Consider the following 19692-nt stretch of genomic DNA (forward strand, 5'->3'; position numbering starts at 1 on the left):
GCCACTGTTACACTGCGGCTACATTTCCTTACAACCTCCCCCTCATTTTTAGGCCTGGATGCTGCATGACAATGAAGAGGACAGCTTTATCACTTTGGGTTAGATATTCAGTCTCTCTTATTTTTGCAAGTTATTGATTGACTTTTTGTAACCCTGCCACCAATTACGTCTTCTTCATTTATCCATGTTCAATTACAACTCAATTATGATTACGTTAACCAGCATTTTTTTTCAATTACAATTATTATTTGCCCCTTGAAATCAATTACAATTGTATTCTCATTTACTCAAGTTCAATTACAATTAATCACAAGCTTTTAACTCATTGAGTACCATTCCCGTCTATAGACGTGAATTGGGTTTTTCGACTGTGGTTGCTAGGAGACAGTGTGACGACGCTCTACGGTGAATATCTAACTTGTACCATGATGTAATGACCAACGGGTGACATGTAGGTGGCAGCAGCGCATCTTTGGATAAGAGATCACCCGTGATGGGCGGAGCTCAGAGGGAGAGGAAAGGAGTTTATGAGACAGAAAATGACGCTATGAGAGTTGATGCTGAAGTTCTCACAGCAGCTCACACTCGACCAGAGCATGTGTGGAACTAAGTGGACTATTGAGAGTGTTTTGATGGTGAGAGAAAATGATTAATAAACGGGGCAAGCGGTGACACTCGGCATGTCCGGGAGGAGGAGGAAGTTGCGTGTGTGGAGAATGATGGGAGGAGAGACTTGGAGGAATGCCAAAATACAGTAAGTATTCCATTCAACTCTGACCTGGATAACAAAATAATAGTAATATTGCCATCAAAAGCCTTGTCTCAGTGTTGTTTTTGTAGTTTTATGGTAGGAAACCAACGTTGAGGTGTCACTAAAGCAAAAAAAAAATGCTTCAAAGTCACTAATAGGTTTTTTAATATTATTAATATTTTAATAATTGTTAACTACCTAGGCCTATGTGTAAACCATAGAACTATTACATGGTTCCACAGTTTTGCATTTGATTAAATTGTAAATTACAGTTTATTTAATAAAATTTTAATGCCACGCAATTACAAAGTCAATTCATCTGAACTCAATTATAAATCAATTACGATTACAACAGCAACAGATTTTTTCCAATTACGATTTCAAATATAATTACATCATAATTATAATTATTTACCAATTACGCCATTACAATTATAATTGACCCCAACCCTGCCTGCCACTAGGTCAGGGGTGTCAAACTAATTTTAGTTCAGGGCCCAAATACGAAGCAGCTTGATCTGAAGTGCACCACAAATTTTATGTGAGAAAACAAGTAAATTCAACATTATTGTTCCCTAGTTTACACTTCTATGTGCACATTAAAAACAAAATATGCAAAAAACCGACAATATCAAAGCAATAAGTGATAAATATCAGTCCCAACAGGGTCTTTACTTTAAATGTTGTGACTAATTTCTGTTTAATTAAGGGAAATGTTATGTACTTTGTGTAAAATTGAAGGATTTTGTAAGTATTTTGAGTTTTTTCAACAGTTTAACATTGAAAATGACTTCAATCATGAGATTTAAGCACCGGGTAAACTGTGAGCCCCTGCAAAGATTGTTGAGTTTCATTTACACGATGATGATTCATGTTTTATCTGTCATTTTTAATTTATTCTGCGGGCCAAATTGAATGCTCCAAAGGGCCAGATTTGGCCCACGGGCCTCGAGTTTGACACAAATGCCCGAGGTGCTACCTTACAGCAGATCATGGCCAGTCAGGATCAAAGCCAACAACATCAAAATATCAGTGGATTATAACTGACACGTTACATGAAATTAACTGTACCCGACAATTGTATGAATAGTTGCTGTAGTTCATGTTGCTGTGGCTTCACACAGGTCACCATGAGATACGTAGGTGAGGGTGGGTGTAATTGCTGGGGTGTGCACAGATGCTCACTGATTGTTACTGCTGTCTGCGCTGCTTGTAACGTGGACCTCCATCTTTACTCCACAGACGGAGCTGTCAGCTGCATTAACGATCTAAGATGATTACATTTCCAGTCGGCAAAAGCAACTACTGGTTACTATGGCTTTATTAGATGATATTAGGCTAGTCAGGGTGAGCAAAAGAGCAGTTTGATATGACAAGAGCATCAAATCAGGTTCCATCAGGATGTACACACGGTGTGTAATAGTGATGCTTAGTGGGAAATGAATTGCATATACAATATTCCCAAATTACCAAGTCCATAGTTCTACAATATTCAAGTGTGGTGACCCTATGTATATAAATGTCCTAAGCACCACATGGGTGTAACATAAAGGATAAACTTGCTCATTCACCAGCATTTTTTGGGGCTGTGGGAGGAAGTCAGAGAAATACAATGTAGACATAGAGCGATAATAGAAAATCCACTCAGAAATGTTCCATATTTTTACCCCTGGGAATCAAAACCTGCAGCCTGGCCCTTCTGTATGTACACCAAATGTACACCACTGCAGCACAGTGGTGTACATTTGTTTTCTATTAATTTTACAGTGAGAGAATAATAACTACTACTTACACAAACATGCATGACTATCCTCAGAGTGACAAAGCTGCAGATAGTCATGATATAAAAAACATTGACTATTTTGTCACATATTAACTAAAAGCACAGCTCATTTGAAGGACCTTTGTTAAAAAGTTACTTTACTTTGTCATTACATTATCATTTCTCTTTTTCCTGATTAATGATTAATAACTGGCCATATTAAAGTGAAAAAAGAGACATTTACAGGGTAAAAACAGTACTCCGTGCATTTGTATGATATTGTCTCAAACTGAGGCTGTGTTCGAAGCCTACTACACATTCAGTGAGTATATACTGTTTACTATATACTAAGTATGATTAGAATGATGAGCGTTCCCACTGAAGTATATTTCCAAGTTTCCCAAGATGCATTTGGAACATACAACGGCAAAAACCTGAATCACACTGAGGCTAAATATCTGTTGATTCTCCACCTTTGAAAGTTCTGAAAACATTTGAAGTGTAAAAGTGACCAAGTAGAATATCAACATGTGCTCATTCGATCCATAAAACTCACAGAAACACATTTTATGACGACATTAATGAGATTTTCGGAGACCCAAGAATAGATGATTTCATTTTGAAAAGGGAATGTTTGACTTTTAGCTTTTAGCAGGATGATTTTGCGTTCCGCTCGCAATGCATCATGGGACGGTTGAGTATGACTTGTGTGCCTAGCATGCATACTCAAAAAATGTCCCGATATAGTATACATCCGGTGTTTCTCGTGTGCTCAATCTTTGCATTCTATCTAATGTGAAGGCACTACATACTAATTTAGACATCAGACTTAGTATGAGTGGTATGTTAGTGTGCGATTTCAAACACAGCCTGAGCGTCTCAAGTGGCGAGAGCATCCGACCCCTTAGCCAATCATGGTAGTGTGTACACTTGTAGTTCACACTGAAAAAAGCGCAATGGGAAACATAACAGAAGGGAAGATGAACTGGGACTGCCCAGTACACTGCATCAGATCCATTTTGTACTTTTGGTCTTTCAAAATGTTATTAGTACATTTACAGCAATAATTCCAAACAGTGAGCGGTATATTCATTATTAAATGTGTCAATTTTAATCTTGGTAAAGGAAGCAAATATACAATAGATCTAAGAAATGTATTTCAAATAATTTGACCTGTAATGAAGAACATGCACCTTTGGTGGACTAGTAGGTAACACAACACCATATATCAGTGGTTCCCAAGCTTTTTTTGGATCGTTACCCCATTTTAACATCACAAATTTCTGGTGACCCCAAATATTTTTTTTTCTAGAATTAATATCAGTCGCTAGGATTCGTGTAACAAGATCAGATATTTACACACTATATTGTATTTCATTTATTCCTTTTATTTTATTCATTTTTTCCTTTTCTTTATACTGCATTTTATTTGAACTAGATTTGTTTTAATTTGAAAAATAACAATAATTAAATAATATAAAAATTAATTTTTAATCCGTAATTTACTTTTATCAATTACTAGACATTTCAGGTGACCCAATTTAAATTCCAGGCGACCCCAAAGTTGAAAAACACTGCCTCACATACAGACGCAGACACTACTATTACAATCCATTCAAACCATCATCACTCCCTGTATCGACTCTCACTTTAGTGAAGGAAAAATGAATCTCCTTTTCTCGAGCATTAAATGGTGGCTTAAAAAGTGATGCTTAGTGACAGGCGCGCAGAGTCAAACTCCTGTCCCTGATTTACAGGAAACTCAGCCAAGGGGAGATGAATTGGTTCGACTGAGCAGATGCTGCTTCTTCTTCTTCTCTTCATTGGTTGACACAAACGCCTAAAGGAAGAGAAGTACAGATGTTCTCTGAGACAGTGTTTTGGATACGAGGGTTTATTCCATCAATTGTTCCATCAGCGTATGTAATCTGTTATCTATCTCCGTACGTGTGTTGTTTGGCAGTCATTTCCTCTCTGTTAGAGGGGAAAAATAGACCGTCATAACCCTTGATGGCCATTTGAAGCAGCTTTAGGAGCAAAGCCATTTCACACACTTTCGGAAATTGCAGTCATTTCCATTTGACGGTTGTAGGACAAGTCGTTGCGATATCACCTGCTGTTTCCTTCATTGACAGACATAGTAAAAAAGCTAATGTTCCTGTAATGGAGACCAACAGAAAGGCAATCCACTCTGGTTAGCCTTTTTTTGGACCCTGTTAGCTTTTTGCCATTCTGTCTGACTGAATTATACAGTGATGTCTTTTATTTCCGAAGTTAAAAGACTTGTTGAGTAATCGTTTGTGATCTTTTCCTTCTGTCAGCTTCTATTTTCCATTTCTTTGTCCTACTTCTCCCTCAGCCTTTGTCAATAAGGGTTTTAAAGAGCTCGCTAACTTTATGGACACTGACACAAGCATTAATTGGCAATTCCTGACAATCAGCAGATAGCGTTTGACAGAGGTCTTGAGGGAACCTTTCAAGCACAGGTGGCAGTTAGTGGCTTAGATCACATGTTGTGTTTAAGTGCCAGTGGGCTTGCTTTCCGTCATCTCTCTCTCTCTCTCTGTTATAGAGCAACAATAAAAAGCTTTAGGCCATTAGTGTAGAAAATGATGGAAAGTCGTTATTTTTATCTTGGAAAACGTGATAAATGCCTCCACGCAATGTACCACAATATCCTAAGGCAGTGTTTCTCAAATGGGGGTACGCAATGGAACTACAGGGGGTACTAGAGAGAGAGAGAGAGATGAACAAATAATAGGTCAGTCTTAGTCCCACCCCAGGCGTGATACGACCAGAAAACGTAAAAACCACTATGAATTAAATCTATTCAGGAGCCACTAAATCAGTGTTTTTCAACATTGGGGTCGGGACCGGTTTCACTTTGGTCAGCGGAGCAGGAGAAGGAGATAGGAACTAATCATCAGTAAAAAAAGCTCATTAAAACTCCGGTAAACAATGACCAGGACTAAATGTTAGCTCCCTGGTAAAGACAGTAGCTCTAACATCAGGTACAATGATAAACTTGGTGACATCACAGCCTGTGCAGCAGTACGGGAACACATTTACTCTGTCTCTGGGTTTTAGTATCACCTGTCCCGTGAAGCCTGTTTCATTTGTCATGTAAATGTCCTTTTGTTTATGCTTCCGTCCATCCAGTCTTTTCATTATATCCATGTCTTCAGGCCTTTATTAAATAAATAGTCTCCGCTCTTGTCCGGGCGGCCATTTTGGATTATATCATCACCAGTGCGTCATTGCGAATGGACGAGCACGCGCAAAACGACCGGATTTAACTTAAAGTAGAATAAAACGTTCACCGAGAATTATTTAATTCAGAATTAAAATCAGAATAAACCAGCCACATAATTTGGATTTAAGTTTAATTAGGACTTAAATTTGCATTCAGAATCAAGTGTTTACAAGGTCAGTTTAAAGAGGATTTAACTTTTATTCTGAAATAAAAAGGAATTAAAGCTCCCATGTAAACGTGGCCATTATAAGGTTGTTGGAGAAAAGCAAAGGGAGTATTTTTTTATAAACTGTTTGCATGAAGTTTAAAATAGTTGTAATAGGGATGAATTTCTCCGTTCTGGCCTTTGTCACGTTCTCCTGCCATGTCTAACGTAATTCATCCCTTGCCGTATTTGCAGCTTTTATCGTGACTTTTCTGCTAAACCAAGGCAAACAATGTACAGTACCACCAGATCAATTATGGGTTTTATGCATTGAGCCTGAAAATTTGAAGCGACATTATGAAAGACTTAAAAAATGAGTTGTACAATATAAACCAGGCATTACCTTCAGTGCCCATTTATTGACTCCCCATTGAGTTTTTATGCCTAAGCTGGGGTTTTATTATTAAAAGTAGGCACCAAGGTGATATCTAATTTACTCCCAATGCTTTTTGTTGACATCTTCATCAAACTGTCATGGCCACGGATGTGGAAAAAAAAAATCTCATTTATTCCTTGCTGGGAGCATTGATGAGGACGCACGTCCCGCTGCCGTAGAGGTCAAAAGCTCTCCCTTCTTTCTCCCCTTATCAATGTTTGTCCCCCTTTTCCTCTGTCCATTTCCCTTTGGTTCTCACTGTTTATCACTGATTTCACCAAACAAATACTGTCTAGGCCACTACGAGGCAAATTGACTGCCAAAGGTGATTATTCCATGCGTTTGCAGGAAGGAATGCCAGAAATTTTCCTCCTTAAATTATCAGTTACTACTCGTCTCTGCACTCCAAGTTCTCACCTATGTCATTATGTGCTCTATTACGCCTTCATCCTTAAATATGCTGCTGGCTAAATAGAGCTTTAATGGACTTAATGTTGTGTTTGTGTTGTTGGATCTAAGGTTCTTGAGTTAATTTGCTTCATTAGAGAGCTGCACATGGGAGTTTCTGTGCACTTTGGCTCCTAAATACAAGCCAGAAGTTACTTAAATATATAAGTCACTGCTAGAATTGAGTAAAATTACTCTGTAGTTGTTCAAACCTGAGAAGTTTCAGCTTGGTTGATTCAATCACTTGTTTATTAACAGATTTTAAATGAACAGAATTAGAGCTGCAACTAACGATTATTTTCATAATCAATTAATCGGTCAATAAATTAATCGATCAATCAAATACAGTAATTATTTTTAAAACACTTTATCTATAAAGCACATTTAAACCCTGCTTAAGCTGATTAAACTAAAATAAATGTGTCTTTCATGCACAAATGAACACTCGCGCACACAGGTCACACACAAGCAGTCGTGGTGCGTGCACACAAACACTCGTAGTGCGTGCATACACAAGCACTCGTGGTGCGCGCACACACTAACACTCTGCACACCCACACAAACACTCGTGGTGCACACACACACACAAAAACTCGTGGTGCACGCACATAGACACTCGTGGTGCGCACACACAAACACTCATGGTGTGCGCACACACTAACACTCTGCACACCCACACAAACACTCATGGTGCGCGCACACAAACACACCTGGTGCGCGCACACACTAACACTCTGCAGACCCACACAAACACACGTGGTGCGCGCACACAAACACTCATGGTGCGCACACACACTAACACTCTGCACACCCACACAAACACACGTGGTGCACGCGCACACTAACACCCTGCACACCGACACAAACACTTGTGGTGCACGCACACACACAAAAAGTCGTGGTGCGCGCACATAGACACTCGTGGAGCGCACACACAAACACTCATGGTGCGCGCGCACACTAACACTTTGCACACCCACACAAACACTCGTGGTGCACGCACACACAAACACTCGTGGTGCGCACAAACACAGACACTCGTGGTACACACTCACACAAACACTCTGCAGGTGAATCAAACGGCTCTGTGTCGTGATCAGTGACACATAAATCGCGCGACGCAACGAATCGATAATGAAATTCGCTGCTAATGCTTTTATTGGTTGATTTTTATCGATTCGTTGTTGCAGCCCTAAACAGAATATCAAGTCAGTAGGAAAACAAACACAGCTGTGGTCTGGAGAAGGCACACTTTATAAACGCACAAATACATTGTTTGAACCAACAGGTCCAGGGTTGGCCATCTCCAGCCTAGAATGTAGTTTTTCTCATCATTTTCTCCAGTAGTTGTTATCTAGTGTACCTCCTCCCTTTGCCATGGCGCATGGTCTTCATTTTGTTAATTTACCTAAGATATTTCTGATTGTCACTGTCTCAACATTAGCTATCAATAGATAAAGACATACATTTTATTTGAGCCTGGCAGAAACTCAAAAGTTTATATCTTACATTAGTTTTTAATTAGAAGGTTTTTACATTTAGTCATCAAACGATCAGTTATTGCAGTTAATTAAAGATGACATTTACTGCAGATTTAAACAATACCAATTGAGTTCGGATGATGTTATATGTAGTTTAATCATTATGAGGGGTCAAGGGTGTATGCACTTTTTAATCATTATGATTGATTTGTTTCAAGTGGTCAATATAAGTATTAGGAGAGAAGGCAGCCTTTTTATTTATTCATATTTCTTAGAATTTTGTACTTGATTCAAAACTGTCTTTAGTGATAAACTCAGTGTCCCTGAGGTTCTTATACCTGACTTGTCTTGTTTTGTTGGTTAGATTTAGTTGAAATCAGATGTTTTGAAACTTTTTTGTCCTTGTCCTAGAAAATAGGCCTGAAAAAAATGGGTTGAACTATTTTATGCAAGAATGTATTTGCTATATGGATCATTAACATAAGTGCTATTGGATGTAAGGATATCTAGTATAAAGATATATAATTATAATAAATTAAAAAGAAACAATTAGACACAAGATGATTCCATTTATTAGATTTATCAGATTTCTAACATAAAATGAACACTGGCTGGACTCTGTTTCCTGAGATCATATTTATCAGATTTAAGTCTAACTTGAATGGAGAGAACAAAGCGCTGGTATTATGAACCATCCAATCAGCCACTTTAATGAGAATACAGATCTACTTTTCCTGAAGCTGCTTGTGATTTGAAATAGACTTGAGTTGAGAGATCTCTGTTTAAATCTGACATCAGCGCACAATGAAACAATTCTCTGAAGACACCTCAGCTATTGATCAGGATCAGGGGCGAGCTTTACCATGCCTGGATGTGGACGGATGTTAACTTACATCCGTGAGACATGAGCACAAAGGGGGAGTAAAGTAGGAATATAAAAGTAATGCAAATGATTAGCAAGAGATAAGCTAATGGTTCTGTACGTCTCTGAGTTGATCTGAGATTTTGTTAACCCTCTATTATCCTTGGCATCAAATATGACCCCATTCAATGTTTATCATTCAAAACATGTGTACTTTTTTCTTGCTTTATATTTCATGACTTTTCTTAATTTGATGGGTACAATTGATTGAGCATAAAATTATCATCATGATACTTTTTCAATGTGCTGAACACATATTGCATCCATTGGTGTTACTCTGGGGTCAATTTGACCCCCAGCTGTTTTAGCTGTGTAAAACGTGTCTGCCTGTGTGTGACCATAAATCCCTAAACCTGTAGGTGTCAAGTTGATTTGTTTACATGAGAGCTTTAATTCAGAATAAAAGTTCAATCCCGTGATATAAAACTGCCAAATAAACAAAAATATGTGTCAATGTGCAAATAAAAAAGTTAATTTAATCATTCAAAATGTGCAAAGTATTTAGAATTTTTGTAATAATGATAATTTAATAATAAAGTAATACATTTTTCTAATGGAGTTCAGTGAAATTTTTGATCGTACTATTGCAAATATTTTCTATTGATATTGATCACATCTGTATCGCGATATACATTGTTATTGTTGTATTGCCCAGCATTACCTGACACAAAAACTTGGTGAACAATTTTCCTGAAAATGATTTTCCAGAGGCAAATATCCACGTTTGACCTGCTGTGCCTTTGCATTGCACTGCCAGAGGAGTTTATTATCTGAGAGGAGGCTGTCAGAGCAGAAGGAGGACAGAGGAGATGTTGTGTGCTTTTTCAAAATGACGGGGCAGCACTTCCTTTTAAAAGCGTCCCAAAGACAAATTGGCTTGGATCAGCAGCCCAGGCAGCTGGCTGATGGAGAGGTGAGATGTAGACGGCCCACACGGGCATTTTCATCATGACGCCTTGACTTTTCCTTTCTTTCTTTTTTTTTTTTTTTTTGTCCTGCAGCACGTCACCTGCTGCGGTGTGTGTCATTGTGTCCTAGTCACTGCGTTATCACTCACCCACACGCACTGGCTTCACAATGCAGTGCAGCAGACCTCTGTCAGCCTTACTTTTTAAAAAAAGAAAGCACTGCTAGGTTTTGTTTGTGGCTTACTGTCCTTCAGCAAAGTGAGAGATCAACACACGCAGGGGTCTTATAAGCATGAACAATGAAGGAAGCTTTTGTGTTTTTTAGTCATACAAGGACAAAGAGGGGGAGGATGAAGTGTTTTGATCTACATCCATTTCTGCAAGCTGGTAGGGATGTGACACAAAAGGCTGAATTGTTCCCACTTGGAACAATAATCATCACTGAAAATGATCACACATTACGGACACTCACAGAACAAACCTATAGACCAAACCCAAAGCGTAGAATGACTACGTTTGTCCACTGTGCAATGCGTAGACATTATATGCATACGCCTCTCAGAGCATAGAAAGTATATGCGTCGTTTTCTTAGTGTTTTTGTGTCCAGACCAGCCCACTACATTATTAGCAGACAACATGTAGGATCTGTTATTAAGTCAGTGATTCTCAACATGTGGCTTTTTATGTCTTCATTTTAAATATTGTTCTCCCAGAAAACCTTAAAAGGGTGAAACTTTTTAACTCCTTTTCATCTATTACCTTTGGCAATTTTGCAGCTTCCTCTGTCCAATGTTTGCCCATTTTCAAAAAGTTGTGACACTTTTTCCAGACTTTAGCTTTCTTTTTCCAAAAAATATACCTTTTTTTCTATTTTTTGTCAATTTCTGTTTGTTCAATTTGACACTTTTATCCATTTTTTGTCCTTTCTTGAAATTGTTTTTAGTCACTTTTCATCCAAAGCTAACTTTTGCCCAATAAATACAACTTGTTTCTTTTTTTCCCTACAGTTTGCCTCTGTTTGTTCAACATTTTTGCCCTTTTTCACTATTATTTGCCACATTTTGCTCATTTTAGCTGCCCTTTGCCATTACATACCACTGGCCTTCACTTTAAAACAATGAATATATGTAGAATAATAATGTTATTTTTTCAAAACAATTTTACTTTAAAAGAAAAAAAAAATTCAAGGATTTTTATTTGTCATCATGTAAAAACGTCTCCAAGTGGCATTGTGTTATTTTTACAACCAGGGCCCTACACTTCTCTTGCTAGTTTAATAACTGGGTGATGTTATTTTGTTGTATATCATTTCCTTAAACACAAGGAGCAAAGTGACAGTTTATTTAATACAGCCAGTGCATAAATCAAATAAACTGATAGATATGATAACACATTGCAAGCATTGATCAAGGATTAAGATTTCAGGATTTCAAAAGAAGAAAACAATGATGTTACGTCTATCTTATTTATAGATTTTTGAAGAAATCAATGAAGCCCTCAGGTAAATGTGCATCTTGTAGCAATGTCCCACAATCTACTCTGTTCACGAGTCAATATTTACCATTGCAGCTTTATTTGCCGATTCCCTTTAGGAAACAGTACGTCCACCAAAATGTAAAAAAAAATCTGAAAACAAAAACAATGGTTGTCTTTTCTTATGTTTTGTTGTTTTTCCATCCAGGATGATTATTTTGAACAATGCCAGTCCTAAATGTCCTCAGTGACTGAAACAGAGAAGCCTGTACTATTGGTGGAGGATCTTTGAGGTGTGCGATGCCTCAGGTTGTATTCTGAGTCACTCCACCTGAATGTTCAATGTGCTCAGTGAAGTTTGTCCCTCAGGAGGCTCCGTGCCCTCCCTTTGCATACGGTGTCTATGGAGAGAAGGCTGGAGCTAGTGATTGGCTCTGCAGATGTGAAAGCTGTCTGCAGTGCTTCTCCTCACTGTGTGGGTGGCTTTGCTTGAATATAATACAATGTGATGCAGCGGCTGATGATACCATCAACAAGTTTGAAGTGTAGTCATCTCTCAGGTCTACTTTGTCTTGCTTAGTCAGGTAAAAATCAAGGAACCATGTGATCCAAATGTCATTGTCCTAAATCAGTGGTTCTCAAACTTTTTTGTGGCTCAAGCACCCCCTTTCTCTTACTTTTGATTCCAAGTACCCCCTTATGTCCAACTAGAACATTTTGCCCAGAATTCTATAACATAACGTTTATTTTTAGTGAAAAATTATAATCATACCAAATATTACCAGCAACTCACAACATGACAATAAAACACACAAAATAAGAGAAAACTATACTGAATAATAAAAACAGCACAGATAGAAAAAGGGAAAAATGTTGCAAGAAAGGAAATTGCACAATAAAAACAATAAAAAAGGACCAGAAAAACAACAACAAAATACAAAAAATGAACTGATCCACTAGTTCTTCCAATGTCTTAAACTTTTATTGATAAACACAGCCCTGGGCAGGGCAGGTTATACTCCCAGTTAGGATCATGGAAAACAACATTTAGTCCATCTCAGACTTTTTTTATTTTTAGCACTGTGTCCTGGGTATGACGGGTTAACGTTGGGAACAGTACTCAGCCATGCTGGGAAGTCCAGAAATCACACACAAACTCACCCTATCATACTGGTTGTCAATGCCAGAAAATACCACAGACCAAGTATTTGTAGTGCAGTCATAGCACTCAACAGTTCTTTTTTTGTCCTACAAGAGTCAATAAAGAGCCGCTTGTTCATCACTGCAATGCCAAAGTCACTGTGTCTGCGGACCATTTCAGGGACATCGTACCACATGTTGATCACTGGGTCGTAAGCCTCAGCAGACCTCAGCTCTCTGGACCCATCTCTGCCTCCAACTGCAAAAATGTGGCCCATATATGCAATGAGCCCAAGTTCATACGATTCAAATTTCAATATTTTTTTTCTATTCGAATATATATTCAAATTTAGAATATTTATTGACAGCCCTGGTGCATGTAAAATATAGATAAAAAATACTTACTATTCTCAGCAACACACAAAATGACAACAGACACACTAAATGAGAGGAAAATACACAAAATCACTACACAATACAAAAAAAAAAAAAAAAAACAACAGAGAAACATAGAAAATGACATAAGAAACAACCAAACGACAACAAAAACACACATACTGAGAGAGAATAATTCACATATTACCAACAACACACAAAAAAACAACAAAAACACACAAAATAAGAGAAAAATAATAATAATAATAATAATAATAATAATAATATGTAATACTGAATAATAAAAAGAACAGACAAACAACAACAAAATATACAAAATGACACTAAAAACATAAAAAGGAAAGAGATTATAAAAACTATGGAAATAAATCTGCTCATGAGGCACTAAATACTGTTTCATTTAACGTAAAATGTGTCAATCATTCAGTCCATCATTATGATCTATAGTGGTTTTTTTCACAGAATTCTGGGCAAAATATTCTAGTGTGACATAATTCAAAAGTAAGAGAAAGGGGGTACTTGAGCCACAAAAAAGTTTGAGAACCACTGATACACAAATGACATTTGGATCACATGGTTCCTTGATTTTTACCTGACTAAGCAAGACAAAGTAGACCTGAGAGATGACTGCACTTCAAACTTGTTGATGGTATCATCAGCCGCTGCATCACATTGTATTATATTCAAGCAAAGCCACCCACACAGTGAGGAGAAGCACTGCAGACAGCTTTCACATCTGCAGAGCCAATCACTAGCTCCAGCCTTCTCTCCATAGACACCGTATGCAAAGGGAGGGCACGGAGCCTCCTGAGGGACAAACTTCACTGAGCACATTGAACATTCAGGTGGAGTGACTCAGAATACAACCTGAGGCATCACACACCTCAAAGATCCTCCACCAATAGTACAGGCTTCTCTGTTTCAGTCACTGAGGACATTTAGGACTGGCATTGTTCAAAATAATCATCCTGGATGGAAAAACAACAAAACATAAGAAAAGACAACCATTGTTTTTGTTTTCAGATTTTTTTTACATTTTGGTGGACGTACTGTTTCCTAAAGGGAATCGGCAAATAAAGCTGCAATGGTAAATATTGACTCGTGAACAGAGTAGATTGTGGGACATTGCTACAAGATGCACATTTACCTGAGGGCTTCATTGATTTCTTCAAAAATCTATAAATAAGATAGACATAACATCATTGTTTTCTTCTTTTGAAATCCTGAAATCTTAATCCTTGATCAATGCTTGCAATGTGTTATCATATCTATCAGTTTATTTGATTTATGCACTGGCTGTATTAAATAAACTGTCACTTTGCTCCTTGTGTTTAAGGAAATGATATACAACAAAATAACATCACCCAGTTATTAAACTAGCAAGAGAAGTGTAGGGCCCTGGTTGTAAAAATAACACAATGCCACTTGGAGACGTTTTTACATGATGACAAATAAAAATCCTTGAATTTTTTTTTTTCTTTTAAAGTAAAATTGTTTTGAAAAAATTACATTATTATTCTACATATATTCATTGTTTTAAAGTGAAGGCCAGTGGTATGTATTGGCAAAGGGCAGCTAAAATGAGCAAAATAGTGAAAAGGCCAAAAATGTGGAACAAAAAGAGGCAAACTGTAGGGAAAAAGGAAATTAGTCGAATTTATTGGGCAAAAGTCAGTTTTGGATGAATAGTGGCCAAAACATTTAAAGAAAGGCCAAAAATTTGATAAAAGTGTCAAAATGAACTTGCAAAAATTGACAAAAAATGAAAAAAAGGAGTATTTATTGGCAAAAGAAATCTAAAGTCTGCAAAAAGTGTCAAAATATTTGAAAAAGGGCAAAAATAAGACGAAGGAAGTTGCTAAATTGCCAAAGGAAATAGATTAAAAAAAAGGGTTAAAAAGTTTCCCTCTTTTAAGGTTTTCTGGTGGAATAATAATTAAAATGAAGACTTAAAAAGCCACATGTTGAGAATCATTGACTTAATAACAGATTCTACGTGTTGTGTGCTAATAATGTCGGGGGAAAAGGAAACTAGTCATATTTATTGGGCAAAAGTTAGCTTTGGATAAAAAGTGGCCAAAAAATTTCAAGAAAGTACAAAATTTGGATAAAAGTGTCAAAATTAACTTGCAAAACTTGACAAAAAAAGGGAAAAAAGGAGTATTTACTGGCAGAACTACTATATCCGAAAAGTACATTCAGGCACACAAAGCATGATGAAAGTCTCTCCTCAAGGAACGATGACAGACCTTTTAGTGGCCATGGCTACATGATGTTTTTAATTCAGAATTAATTATTTTTTAATTACATAACGCAGAATTAAAGTGTTCTGCTTGTTTTCACATGGAAATAGTTATTCCGAATTGACGTTTAGATGAAAAACATGTTTAATCGCCTTTATTCAATTCTGCTTTAGGTCTGAGGGTTGCGAAGGCTTGTGATTGGACAGGGGACGAACGTGATATAGCACATCTGTCTTTAAAAAACAAACAACAAACCCTTCCTTTTTGGCTTCAACATGGAAAACCACAGCACTATTTTCACTTTTAAGGATGGAAAACTCAATTTTAAAATAATCTTTAAGGTTAAGGCATAACTATAATAAAGACATATTGTCTAAAACCCATCCTAAGTTATAAAAATGTCTTAGTTTAAGGTAGAGATTGAAATATTATGGCATGTGTGCGTGCTTGTATCGTATTTTGGATAATGCACATTGATCCTTCTCCTATTATTAAAGGTTTTTGGGGTTCAAAGCCTGTATTAGGTTTATTCATAATGAATAATTTGAGTCTATTCAATGTTTCAAAGAAAGCCTGAGGATGATGCATGAAGTCTAACTAGAGTAGTGAACCAATAAAGGTAAAATTCTCTTTTATTCCGCTTGGTTTGTCATTTAATTTATGACGATTATGTCCCTTTTACCCAAAATTATATTTTCCCTTTTGTTACAGCCCCCTCTAGGAGTCGCAACATAAATATGACGCCACTCAAAACTTACAGGTTTCAAAGTAGCAACAGAACAAAACAAAACAGACTGGAGACTCCTCCCCACTGGCCAAGGTCTCCAGCAGTGTTTGGAATAACGGCGTTTAAATTAACGACGTTAGGTAACTGCTTTTTTTTTTTTTTTTCAGTAACAGGGTAATCTAACTAATTACTATTTACGCCGTTAACGTCACTGAACAGTAAATGCGATGCAAAAGCATCCCTGGCTTCATATGCAGCTGTAGTGAGGAGGTGGGTTAGAAACAAGGCGAGCGTTTATGATTGGCTAAGGCAGCGTCATGTTCCATGGTAGCCAATCAGAGCCAGTGTTTTTTACACATGTGCCAGCACACGCGCCTCACACACAACCACTACAGATTTGATGAAGCAGCAGAGATGGTGAGCGTGGAGCAGTCTGATGAAAAGTTGTCATTTTTAAGGTCACGATACAAACACTACTTTAAATTAATTATGGTCAAAGACTAGAACGTGCATGTGAAGTGTTCATTATATCCAGGAGTGAAGACTTTGTCCACATTTGTTGTAAGCAACTCAAATTTAATGAAGCACCTCACAGACACACGCATCTAAAAAAATCTGAATTATTTGACATAGAGCAACTTACAGTAACTCAAATAGTTTCTTTTCTTGGTAATGAGTTATTTTTATTATTGAGTAATTCAATTACTAATTCAGTTACTTTTTGGATCAACTAGTGAGTAACTATAACTAATTACTTTTTTTAAAGTAACGTTCTCAACACTGTTCTCTGTTTTGTTCTGTTGCTACTTTTAAAATCTTTGAGTAAATAAATACTTTGAAACCTGTTAGTTCTGTGTTGCGGCCCCTCTAGCGTTTTGGTATTACATTCTAGAGGGGGCCGTAACATAAATTGGGGGCTTGTCCGGAATCACTTTTGGGGAGTACTTGGTCTAATTTTACCACAGGTCAATTGTTTGTGGTGCAGCAACTTTAGTTTTAGTCTAGTTTGGGGCTAACTATGTTGCTCTACCATTTTGGTTCGCCTGTTATTGCTGCTTTAGGGGAGACTGTTATCATGCTTTGTGTGCCTGAATGTAGTTTTGGGATAGCACGTTTATATGTTTTTTGCCAGTATTTTGCACCATCACCTCAGTAATATAAATATTTGCTTTGTGTTTTGAGGATTTGGTCATATGACACTTTTGTGAAGCACTGATTTATTTTGTTCCTGGATGTTTTGCTTGTGTGCATTAATTTGGCGGACTTTGTTTTGGACGCTTTGCTTTCGAGTTTAGTTCTGTGTTATGTTGTGCTCCATTTTTATGTCTGTTCACTTTGTTTTTTTTTCCAGGTGTTTTTAAGTTGGTGTTCGTCAAAGTCACCTGAAGTTTAGTTTGTGAATGTGGAGGCGAGGCTCCCAATTCAATTTATTTATTTATTTTATTTGTGGGGGGCTTGTCCGGGATGAAAGAACACTTTTAATTTGCAGTTGTTTTATTGTATCACATTTGTATTATAAATACTTACCAAAGTGTGACATTTTGTCAGACCATGTCTTCATGATCTTTATGGTTTTATTTTCGATTACTTTGACTTCTACTTTAGATTGTTCATATTGTTTGGTTTAATTCAATCTTTTCTTCTCCTCCCATGTGTTTGCAGGCCTAGCAGTCCACCAGATAATCACAATCACTGTGTCTCTCATTATGGTCATCGCAGCCTTGATCACAACTCTGGTCCTTAAAAACTGGTAGGCAACTGTCCTTTCCACTAGGTTCCATGTACGACAGGGTTGGTTGTCAATTATAATTGTAAAATTGATGATAAGTTACAACTATGATGTAATTATAATTGTAATCGGAATTGAAAAAAAATACGTTGCTGTTGTATTTGTAATTTAATTGTAATTGAGTTCAGATCATGGTAAATCCCCAAAAACGAATTTACAATTGAATTAAACGCAAACGTGTGGAACCATGTTAGAGTTCTATAGCTTACACATACATAGTTAACAATCATTAAAATATGTTTCATTTCAAGATTTCCCACTACCTGTCAGTTCTCATTTTACCATTTAAAAAATCATTTTAATTTGAGGGGTGTACTGACAGACAAAAAGGCTCATACGCCCACACCAAAAATATGAATGCTTATATTGTCATTGGTTAGGCAGCCTGACAAGGTAACAAACGATCAAAATCTAATTGGATGATAGATAATATTTTTTTGTGTATTTTACAGCTGATTTAAGACCTAGATTTAAGTCAAAACCAAACCGTTATCATAAGCTAAGCTAACAGAAAGCTAAGAATAGAATAGAATATAATAGAATGGAGTGGAATGGAATAGAATAGAATAGAATTAACCTTTGTCGATCCCCATTGGGGAAATTCACACGTTGCAGCAACACCATATAAAAGCAAAAGTAAACATAAAAGAACAAAAATAAATACCAACACAAGATGAAGGTTAAGTTTTATGGTCTTATTTTTTAAAGGTAGAGGTTCAGTAATTGTAATTTGAATTTTATTAATTGAGAATGAAATTGTAATTGAGTGTCAGAGGGGAACATAGTAATAGTAATATTAATTGTAATTGGGGTAAATGCCAGTCAACGTAATCGTAGCTGTGTTGTAATTGAACATGGATAATTCAAGACATTTTAAAATGTAATTGACCCCACCCCTGTTGTACGATAGCAACAGTACTGTCTGAACGTGTGAAACACGAGGTATGATTTTATGTTTGCATCTTGTCTTTGGTGTGTGTTTCTGTAGCTGTGCTCAGTCTGGAAACAGTCGCCACAATAGCCATCAGCGCAAGATCCACCAGCAAGAAGAAAGCTGCCAAAACCTAACCGACTTCACGCCAGCCCGCGTGTCCAGTAAGGTGGACATCTTCACTGCCTACAACGACAGCCTGCAGTGCTCGCACGAATGTGTTCGGACTGCCGTGCCCATCTACACCGACGAGATGATCCAGCAGACGCCCGTCTACAAGAGCGCTTACAATGGAAACAGGTATGTTCTGTATTCCAGGGTTGGGCTGAATTTACATTTTTAAATTGATGTATTAAATTATTCATGTTCCATGGATTTAGGATTCCCAAATGTTGACTATCTTTGTTTTTATCCAGTATTTTATGTCATACATTAAAAAAAAAAAGGTTGAATCCCACACGTGTTTCTTTACAGTTTACTTGCTGAGATCACACAGTGTTATCCCAGTGGAGTAAAAATCAGGGTGCCCCAGTTTATCAACCTGTCACACTCATCAAGTCTTAAGTTCCCAACATGTTTTCAGATGAGAAGTGCCTGAATAAAACTCATTCACAACCAACAGTATCACAGGAACAATGTATCTACTACCTACCAAACAGCCAAAAGCAAGAAAAGTAAGTAAGAAAAAGTCAAACTTAAAAGATGAGTAAAATACAAGGAAGCAGACAACTGCTAATGAAAAACAGCAAATAACCCAAAATCCAGTTTCTAAAAATTTTTTGAAAACTATTATTAAAAATAAAAAAGTGTGAAAAAGTAATGTAGGCTCATGGTTAGTGCTTCAGGGGCCTCGTCAAATAGAGGTATGGACAGAACAGAACTATTAT

General features: G+C 37.1%; 1 protein-coding gene across 1 annotated transcript in view; it reads left to right on the forward strand.

Moving 5' to 3' along the window:
- The window catches only part of ajap1 (adherens junctions associated protein 1), an 82917-nt gene that overhangs the window by 51561 nt on the left and 11664 nt on the right, over window positions 1-19692 (forward strand). The window contains exons 3-4 of the mRNA XM_028453228.1: window positions 17748-17835; window positions 18863-19105. Of these exons, the coding sequence (XP_028309029.1) occupies window positions 17748-17835; window positions 18863-19105 (331 nt within the window). The remainder of the gene's footprint in view (window positions 1-17747; window positions 17836-18862; window positions 19106-19692) is intronic.

Source organism: Gouania willdenowi, chromosome 7, assembly GCF_900634775.1.
Source record: "Gouania willdenowi chromosome 7, fGouWil2.1, whole genome shotgun sequence".
Taxonomy (NCBI): domain Eukaryota; kingdom Metazoa; phylum Chordata; class Actinopteri; order Blenniiformes; family Gobiesocidae; genus Gouania; species Gouania willdenowi.